The sequence below is a fragment of the Fulmarus glacialis genome, unplaced genomic scaffold (assembly GCF_000690835.1).
Source record: "Fulmarus glacialis isolate BGI_N327 unplaced genomic scaffold, ASM69083v1 scaffold42882, whole genome shotgun sequence".
Classification (NCBI taxonomy): Eukaryota; Metazoa; Chordata; class Aves; order Procellariiformes; family Procellariidae; genus Fulmarus; species Fulmarus glacialis.
In genome coordinates this window covers 33,390-43,379 of record NW_009196707.1, presented here as the reverse complement: position 1 = coordinate 43,379, position 9,990 = coordinate 33,390, and the positions used below count along the sequence as shown (strand labels likewise).

The following is a 9,990-nucleotide window of genomic DNA, read 5'->3' as shown; positions in this document are numbered from 1 at the left end:
CCCTGCCTGGGTTAGGCTTCCCTTTGGCAGGGCTGTGCGTGCGCTTAGTCTGGTTTTGGTTAATGACATTACAGGTATTAATCAGTGTGAGCTTGGTCGCTTTTTGAGATGTATTTATTCCTTTCCGGATTTCTTAAAACGCAGTTCTGAGCGCTGTAGGACGGGCAGCTAGAGAGTGGTGTGTTTATAATAATTAAAAGCAGGCCTGGCGTGGACACCAAGCAAACCTTTAGGGGTTCAGAATGAGTCAGGAGGCTTTGTGACTGCACCGATTCCTGCAGAAACATTTCCATCCCATGCTGCTAATTAAGTGCAAATTATTCTGCCTGTAATTTGTAGAAAAGGTCTATTCTAAAAATGCAAATGCAGCTCTACAAAGAAATTCCAGTTATGCTTCTAAAATCAAAACCAAACAGTCCTGCTTACCTAAGAACCTAATTCTGCTACTATTTATGCATAGTATTAAACTTGAATACAGCAATAGCTTTTTTTGAGAACAATTTATGAGATTTCAGTCTTGAACATACATGTGGGATAGTTTTAGATCCTGTTCCAGAGTTGCAAGGTACTTTTACTGGTTATTAGTGTTTCTACTACACCGTAATGAAGAGCGAATAATAAGGTAATCTTTCAATTGAATTTGTATGAAATCATGGAAATTACGCTTTAAAAGTGTCATTCACAAGGGCAAGCTCTTAATTATAGATTCTTAAATGATTCAGCCTGAAGAGCCTTATTCAAATATGATACACTTTCGTGATGTAGTTCTTACATCGTCAGACCCAATTGTGACATGAACAGTAAGATGTATTTGTAGCATATCTGTAAGGTAAGTGTGTGATATTCAACAAATTTGCATTTAATTAATTTTATACATTTCTCTTTGTATTGCCTTTCACTTCCTGACTGTGTTATTCAGGCTTGCTTATTTTACAAACCCAAGTTTGTAACCCAGGCATCCTGAGTGCGTATTTCACTTCTTTGAGCAAGGACATGCCCTGTCTTGCACTGATTAAGCTATTGCAGATGCACAGCTCGATCTGTGGTGTTCGCACGAGGCTTTCTATTTTTTAAAGTTGCGAGTCATTTTAATGTAGTTCCCACTTCTTGTTAATCCAGTTCACCCCAGCAAGTACAGCACGCAGGCCCCCCTAGGTACGAGAAGGCGAGGGCCATCTGCCTGTACCTGCAATGGTGCTGCATACCGGGAGCATCTGTGCGTAGTTGGTTGGTGGTAGAGCCCCTGTACCTCATCCTGCGTTTTGATGGGTCCGGAAACTTTGTCCACCCTATCTTTCCTTTCATTGGTATTTCATGAGTACTGAAACTGTAGTAATGTTCAAAAGCATGCTGTGTCACCATGTGCAGATTCTGTTCTATACCGATTGATGGCCCTGCCCACAAAAGTCTGTATCAGTAAAACATTGCATGTGTATAAGGGATGCAGAAAGGGAGGGAGGGCAAGATCTCCTGGATCTGCTAAAAGAAAAGTTTTTGAAATGTCTTTAACATTGGGTAAAATCACTGCTGGCCAAATAGATGTGGGAGTGAGTTAATACAAACATATTTAGCCAACCTGGTATGCAGCTTAAATAACTATGGTGAGGACCAGCCTTTCTGGGTGATGGCATTGCTCAGCTTTTGCAGTTGGATAGAGGAATGTTTTTCTAGTTAGCCAGGCTGAAGTGGATAGGCTGATGGAAGATGAGATGAAGCATGGGTTTGTGTTGTGAATTTTAGAAGCCCTTTTCAAATTGTTTTGGCCATATTGCAGTGCTGTGCTGACTCATAGTTGTCTCAACCTACTTTTCACCAATATGTAAAATAAATCCAGATACAGAGACTGATTTCATGAGCTTGTTAAATTCTGGCTTACTCTCATTAGAGTAAAAAACCTGTTCTGTGAAGTTTGAGTCCTCAATTGCTTTCCTTTAGCAACAGCATTAACTAGCTTTTTAAAAGAAATTGGGGGGGGGAAGTGTTTAGTTTTGCAATGGTAGCATTTTCACACAGGTCATTTTCCCATCTTGGACTGTTTCATTTCAACAGCATGTCCAATATTTTTGGCATTCAGAGTTGAAAATAGTGAATAATGGAGCTTTGGCTATATCCATAATGCGTTTCCTTATTAAACCTTAGTTTTGTGTGGGATTATCAACCTAGAATTTCTTTTTGACTCCTATTTGTCCTGAAGTCCAATTGATTTAGTTCTTAGTTTTGCTTATTTCAATTCACGTGGAAGTTTAAATATCCCAATGTATGGGAAATGATATTTTTAGTTCAGTGTATTTAAAAAAAAAAAAACAACCAACAAAAAAAAAAGACAATTTACACACTACAGGAATCATTGCTCTGGGGTGGAAAGTATATTAAAAAAAAAATATTAAAATAAAGGTGTAGTTATACTAATTGTATATGGATTTTTGCCTTGCCATTTTTAATGTTGAATTCCCTTTGGTGTTGTTTATGGACGTTTAAAAAATATTTTAAAATAGAATACTTCAATTTACATAATTATAACTTATTTCAGTAAAATCAATGTATAATGTTACTGACAAGCAAAGTGGAGATAGTTTTATGAGGCTTAAAAGAGCTAAGTGTTTTTCAGGACACATGATGCCAATATGTTTGCTACTTTCTATTTGTTTTGTTCCATTTTGCAGGTGGAACTTGACGTCTTGTGGAACCAGCGTAGCCAGCTCAGAGTGCAGCGAGGAGCTGTTCTCATCGGTTTCGGTTGGTGATCAAGACGACTGTTACTCTCTGTTGGATGACCAGGAGTTCACCTCGTTTGATTTGTTCCCCGAGGGCAGTGTCTGCAGTGATGTCTCTTCTTCTATCAGCACATACTGGGATTGGTCAGACAGTGAGTTTGAATGGCAGGTAAACTAGTTCCACTGTAAAATTTTGTATAGACCATTGAGTGCTGGGTTTAGCTTTTATTGAAAAGTCCTCAGCACTTGTTTCTTGGTGACTACTGAACGTAAGAGCAGATATGTGAATCTTCTGCAGTAAAGAAAATGTTTTGTTGCATTTTATTCCAGTGTTCTTAATCTGGAGGAGAGACTGAAGGTCAGCGCTTCAAAGGGGGATGCTTACATATTATGGTAGTTCGGTTTTAGTGACCAACGTGTGTCTTGTAGCCATGAGCTTAGATCCGTTGTACTGAGGATCTGCCCTGATGCTGAAATCTGGTTATAGATTTCTGCTTCCAGTGATTTGGTCGTATTAAATCTTCCTTGGGAATGGAGCTGGCGCCTAGGTAAAGTGTAGAAGCTCTTGCCATAGCCTATTTCCATCTTTTTTTCTATGCCAGTAAGAGTACAGAGCTCACTTTGTCTCACCAGGATGGGAAAAGTGTGAAGATGAATCACATCCTCCTTTTTCCTAGTCTGTGTTGGATGCAGTCCTGGTCAGGTATCTCTGGTTTTCCCAGTCGTCTTTGTTCAGCAGTTTTTCAATTGTGATAAGCAAATCTTTTTATATAATGTGGACTTAAATTGATTTTTTATATTGTAGACTTAAATCAACTGTGAACATATACATAACTTTTGAAATAGGAAACATGGTGCTTCAGAATGTACTGAGGAATACTTTTAAATTTTGTCATAAAGCTTAGACAAAGCGTGTACAGAGTCTTCTAAGTGCAGTATAAGGACTGAAAACAGATTTCAAGAAAGCGCAAATCCTGTTCCAGAAGGTGCAAATGAACTTAAGATAACATGGGCTGAGATTTCTTACTGTTTTAGTCTAATTGCTAGTCTCTATGTATATTGTATCACAGAAGTTGTATCACACAAGTGCATTTGTATAATGCAGCCTGTAGGAACAACTCAGTTTGGATCCCAAAGATTCAGAGCTTCATTGAGTTGTGAAATTTTAATTGCCTGATAAACTCGGCGATTGTTTTGAAAAGAAGCCATTTCCCATGTCTTAGTTAGCTGACAGCATGTTTGATTACTAAATAGCTTTTTTTTATTATTTTTTGTTTTTTAAAACAAGAATTTCTTAAGAGATGTACTTGATTGGACTTGTAGAATTTTGGAAAGACTTTTTTGTGGCTCTTTGTGGTGTTATCTGGCAGAATATGAGCATGAGTAATCCAACTGTCACACTTTAACTGGAAGTGCATTCAGAAATTGCATGTCAGTTGTATAACTGAACCTAGCTAAAGTTCTGCAGTTGCTTCCAGGAAAATGACAGTGATTTTAAATTGAATTGTCTTGTATAATTATGGGGCGTGGTATAAACTACAAACCTACTTTGAAATGATCTTTCTTAAACTAGACCTATGCTTTAAAATGGGAGGTTTAGATTTAGGTTTGCATTGTAATGGACAATTTACACTGATGGAGAAGGGAAATAGTTGAAATGCCACATCATTCTGCTGTTTTCTTAAATGCAAATTTTTAAAAAGAGGATTGATAAGTAGAGAATAGTGTGAATTGAGTTTGCTGTACTTGCTGTTTGTTGGAAGATTCAAAGGAGTACTGCAGGGTTATGAGTAATTATTAAGAAGCTGTTACAGTACATAGATAAGCGATGCTTTGCTAATTTCATGGTATGTTTTGAATTGTTAATAGTGTTAGAATGACTTTAAATCTGCCTACTGTATTCTAAGGCTTTGTTTTTTCTGTTGCATATTGCAAGTTGCCTGGCAGCGACATTACAAGTGGGAGTGATGTACTTTCTGATGTTATACCTAGTATTCCGAGCTCTCCTTGTCTGCTTCCAAAAAAGAAAAACAAGCATAGGAATCTTGATGAACTTCCATGGAGTGCAATGACAAATGATGAACAGGTAAAATTGACTTTTTTCCTATGTGAGAACTGTAATATACAGGAGAACTTCCAATTAGTGCCACATCTTAAAAGACATACTGATTGCTGTATGTGTAAATGTAGACCTATGCAGTACTACTTGATTCTTGAAACTAAATCATCTTGTCTTTTGCATCTGTAGTAGGCGGTTTAACATGTACTCAAGTTTTTACCCTGAGTTTTTGAGGATACTCAATGAGGCTAGAATCGTAGGAAATGTGATATTTGAGCACATTTTATTCTGTTGGTCCTTCCTTTTTTCTGTCACTCATTCAGAATCAATAATACTTTAAAATGACCTGCCTTTCTTTGGGTCCCAGGTTGAATATATTGAATATTTGAGTCGCAAAGTCAGTACAGAGATGGGCCTTCGAGAGCAACTTGATATTATTAAAATTATTGATCCTACTGCTCAGATCTCACCTACAGATAGTGAATTCATTATTGAATTGAACTGTCTCACAGATGAAAAACTGAAACAGGTGAGTTAAGGTTTGTGCATACGGCTTTGGGGTTTCAGCATCTGATATGTCTTGCAAAATCTCTTACGGAGTTGTCATCAATTCTTATACGTAATCATTAGATATAGGGAGATACTCTAGAGCACAACATTGTCAATGAGGGAAACTGGAGTTCAAAAGCATATTGTGTGTATTAAACCTTTATATGAAAGTCTGCGGCTATATATTCTCAATATGCGTTAAGCCTAATCTGGCGTGTGTGTAATGAGTTACGCTGTGGGCCCAGTACTGCTTGTGACAAAGCGTATTCCACTTCATGACCATCAACTGATTGAGGATCTTCATTTGCTCACCGTATATAAACTAGCATTTAAAACTCCAAAGGATTGGAACTCATTGGGGAAGACCATAAATTTCATGTAAACAGGGATATAGAACAACGCATTTTAAAGATGTTACAAAATACAAATTATAACAAAGAAGGATACCTGATTGGTATGGTAGATACATGCTATTGTTTTCTTAGTCTTTGTTCGATTGTGATGTGGTGTTGGGAAAAGATGCCATATCCAAACAAGCTGGACTCCTCAGTGTTACTCTGTGTTTGTGATTATGATGAAGGTAAAGATTGAAAATGGAAAACATTCACTGCTCTTACGCCCTTGGCCTGTTTCATATTTCAAACATTTTGTAAGTATCATCTTAAAGTAGAAAAGTACTACTTTCCTTAAAGCCACTTTTGTTTGAGTATACCTAGCAAAATAAAGGGGTTTGGTACATTAGGTAAACAACTTAGTTCAGTTGAACTTGACTGATACTCTTGTGCGGTGTTATAATAACTTCCTGTTACGTAGTAGAAAGCTTGCGGGGCAGGAGAGGGGGAAAAACCCCAAACCTTGTTACTTAGTTTTCTTCCTTCCATAATGAAGTTAATATTAAATTAGTTCTTAGCTAAGTTCTCTTGATGACTGCCAGAAGGCTTGGGATTTAAGCAGCCACAGCAAAATGTTTTAAAAGACTAACTGAACTGATCCAATAACTTACCATTATTAATAGGCAAATTGTGGTTTTTCCATGAAAAGGAGTATCTCAATAGGGTGTTTATCAGGCTTTAGTAATTCTTCTTGCTCTGTTCTAAAGGTGAGAAACTATATCAAGGAACATGGACCTCGTCAACGGTCTGCAAGGGAAAGCTGGAAGAGGAGTAGCTACAGTTGTGCAAGTACCAGTGGTGTGAGCGGTGCCAGTGCCAGCAGCAGCAGTGCCAGCATGGTCAGCTCAGCAAGCAGCAGTGGTTCTAGTGTTGCTAACTCCGCTTCAAACTCGAGTGCCAACATGAGTCGAGCGCACAGCGATAGTAATTTGTCCACAAGTGCTGCAGAAAGAATCCGGGATTCAAAAGTAAAGTTTCTAATTACGTACATGTGTATTAAGCGAACTTGTTAAGGTGATCTTAACTGGGATATTTGTACTGAAGGAGCATGGTTAGTAACTGATAACCTAGCTAAACCAATGCTGACTGTTTCCTCTGACATGACCGTAAGGAATCTAAACTTTTGGTCTTCCCATCACTTCTCTTCTAAGTGAAAGTCTGATGTTTCTATGTAGTAGATCTTCTCAATGCTTTTGTTTAGATTAAGGTGAGTGGGGGTTGAATAACAGCTTATACGTCTAACTTAATTCTTTGAATGAACTCACAGTTTTACCAAAAAAATTTATTCAAGATTGATCAACCTAATCTAGGCATAATGTCTGGCTAGTAAAGACCGTCTTGGTTGTGTGTTTTTTTTTCCCAACTAGAAGTTTCATCAGACTTTTTGAATCTTCTTCAGTTTATTTTTCCAACATGTCTCATGAGATTACTTGGTGAGGAGTGACCTACTGAAGCATGTTTAAATTAAAGTAGTACTGTGGCACTTGTCCTGTCTCCATTACTTCAATTTCAAGCGTGGAGGAGAGGAGCAGATCCCGCTTGCTCTTCAACATTTCAGGTTGTTATTCTAAGACTGTCAAATTTCCCCTGCAATAAAGATTCTTCTGATCAAAGACTCAGCTATGCAGCATCACAGGGTGATGTTGTGCCTCATAACTCAGATGTGGTAAATGGTCTTGATATTTTAATACTAGATACAATTTTGGATGAATGTTTGCACCACCTCTGAGAATTCATTTAAGTTATTTTTCAGAGCAGATGTTGTTTTAGAAGTTAACTTATATTTGCCAGCTTTAAAGGTGGTTTCTAATTTACAAAACAAAATCTTATTTTTTTTCTCTTCTCTATTTTGACAGAAACGTTCCAAGCAACGGAAACTACAGCAAAAGGCCTTACGCAAGAGACAGCTGAAAGAACAGAGACAAGCTCGTAAGGAAAGACTGAGTGGATTATTTCTTAACGAAGAAGTGCTCTCTTTAAAAGTGACTGAGGAGGACCATGAAGGAGATGTAGATGTTTTAATGTGACAGGGGTGAATTTATCAGTGTTCTTTCTAAGCCTTAAATGTATTATCCTTATTGTTTACATCTATTTCTTGACCAAATTTTGATTAGTGTTAACAGTATAAACCAGATCTTTTCTCAAGTGTAATTTTGGTAAGAAGGTCTAAGTATTGAGTAACTTCAGCTTTTTGAGACTAATTTTGCAACAAAGACTTCAGAAACTTAACTAACTTTGAAAAAAGCTGCTGAATAGGTACAATTTTAAGGAAATTTGAAGTTGGCTAACATGCTAACTTACTTGCAAGACATAAGTCTGGGGGTGCTTTTGGATGACACTAAGCATGCATTACTATGCTTCAGCTTTTTTGTTTTTTCAACTTAGAGTTAATATTACACTTGGCTTGTTTTGTCTTCCTTTCCCATTATTAGGAAGATTGTTTAGCATGAGGAAAAATCTTTAGTTCTATAGGGCTTTCTTCAGTCTTGCTCTCGGATCATACAAAATTGAAGTACTGTGATAAATCCTTTTCTAGAAGTTGCAATTTAGCTCAAACTACAAAGAAAACAAGAAGCAGGACTTCTAATGCAGGGAATCTGTAGCACGAATAATGCCTAATAATGTAGTTCTTTAGGAAGCAATTAGAATTAAAAAAAACAATTTGCAAGCTTAGTTTTCAGAAAGTTATTTTGCTGCTCAATATCTTATACTATGATTGTTACTAATGGTTGACCAGTTCATCCCTAGTATTGCTATGAAAAGATTTAAATAAAAACATCTTTATGCATTGAGAGTACACTAATCTGCAATTAAATTGTCTAGGACACGACTTACAATAGTTAAAAATGCTACTGGAAACAGAAGTGCAAACAAGCGGCATACAACTTTGGTGGCTTTTTTCCCCAGAAGCGTATCTAAATAGATTCATGTTGTTGGCAAGAGAAATTAATTAATGCAGCTGTGCTTTTTAATTTTATGTTTAGCTGAGGATGTGTCTTCTGTGTGGGTTGTTACACCATTACATGTTTCAGAATTCTCCTTTTGTTGTCTATCTGCTTTTGAAATTTCTCTTGCTAAGAAAATGAGGTAAAATTGTGGCTTTCAGGTAGGGAGGTAAAGGTAGTTTTAATCTATTTCCTAATTCTGACAGTCTGTAAGGTGACTTCTGTCTTTATCTTGGAACTACTTGTTACAGAACTCCTTCCCCCCACAGCTGAGATAAAAATGATACTTCTAAATTTCAACATGAAACCTAAAAGATTATAGAAGTGTTTTCTAGTTCTGAGTTTAGGAAGTAATTTTTCATTATCTTGATGCTTCATTACTTTTATTTTGCTCTTGTGAATTAAGGGGTTTGGCAGTTTAGTGTGGCCACAGGTGCCTGTAATTGCAGGATATAGCCCAATCCTGCAGAATTGCATGATTAACTTTATATAGGACCACTGACATTCATTTTGCATGTCCTGCACAGACTTATTAGCCCTGACAGCTGAAGTATTTTTCTTTCAGAAATGTCATTCCTTGTAGCCTCAAAATAAATTGACCAGTAAAATATCTGAACAATGGGTTCTGAAAGGGCTTTGATAAGAAATAAATGAGGTCCATAGTCAAACTAGTATGTATGAACTTAGTCACTCTTACTGCTGCTAGACAACAGGTACCCAGACTTGGCCATTGACTGATTAAAAGCTATGTAATGTCATTGTAAACTTGAGTGTTAGCTATCCCATATGGCCAGTTATTTGGCCACTAACCAGAAGTGACTGTTACCTGTCAGTATTTGCTTGGACTGCATTATAGCTGGTTGATGCCTCCCTTCCTCCTGTAGAAACAATACCAAAAAGCTCTTATCAGTATACAAGTTACTGAGAATTTAGATTGACTTAAATCTGGAGCTTCTTTTAAATATCTTGGAAGAAAAAAATGAATTGCTGTCAATTCAGCTAATTTCAGGGTGCAGTTGTTTAACTCTTGCAACTTACCATGGCTGTAATGGATGAATTCATCATGAAATATCTCAGTGTGTGTACACTGTCACAGTTCAGTACAACCTTTATTTTCTGCGGTGACTTTGAAATGTGGGTTTTTTTTTTTTTTTGAGAAAAATGCACACTTAATACTGTAGAGAATTGAGACTTTGAAATTAATGGTAAGAAAGGTGCAATATCTCAGCATGGTGGAACATGAAACTGTGTCACTTTATTCTGTTTCAGCAGCTCTTCAGAGTTTAAAATCCCTCAGGCTTTGTTGAGAGAAGACCCCCTCATTTTGATGA

At 37.1% G+C, this 9,990-nt stretch overlaps 1 protein-coding gene across 1 annotated transcript; it reads left to right on the top strand.

Moving 5' to 3' along the window:
• Nucleotides 1-2,663: 2,663 nt before the first annotated feature.
• FAM199X (family with sequence similarity 199, X-linked) lies at nt 2,664-7,942 on the top strand (the record flags this gene model as incomplete). The annotated part of the gene is made up of 5 exons (XM_009572292.1): nt 2,664-2,883; nt 4,651-4,800; nt 5,141-5,302; nt 6,422-6,682; nt 7,571-7,942. Coding segments are annotated over 5 exons (964 nt in total), but the record flags the coding sequence as incomplete, so codon positions are not given.
• Nucleotides 7,943-9,990: the final 2,048 nt, after the last annotated feature.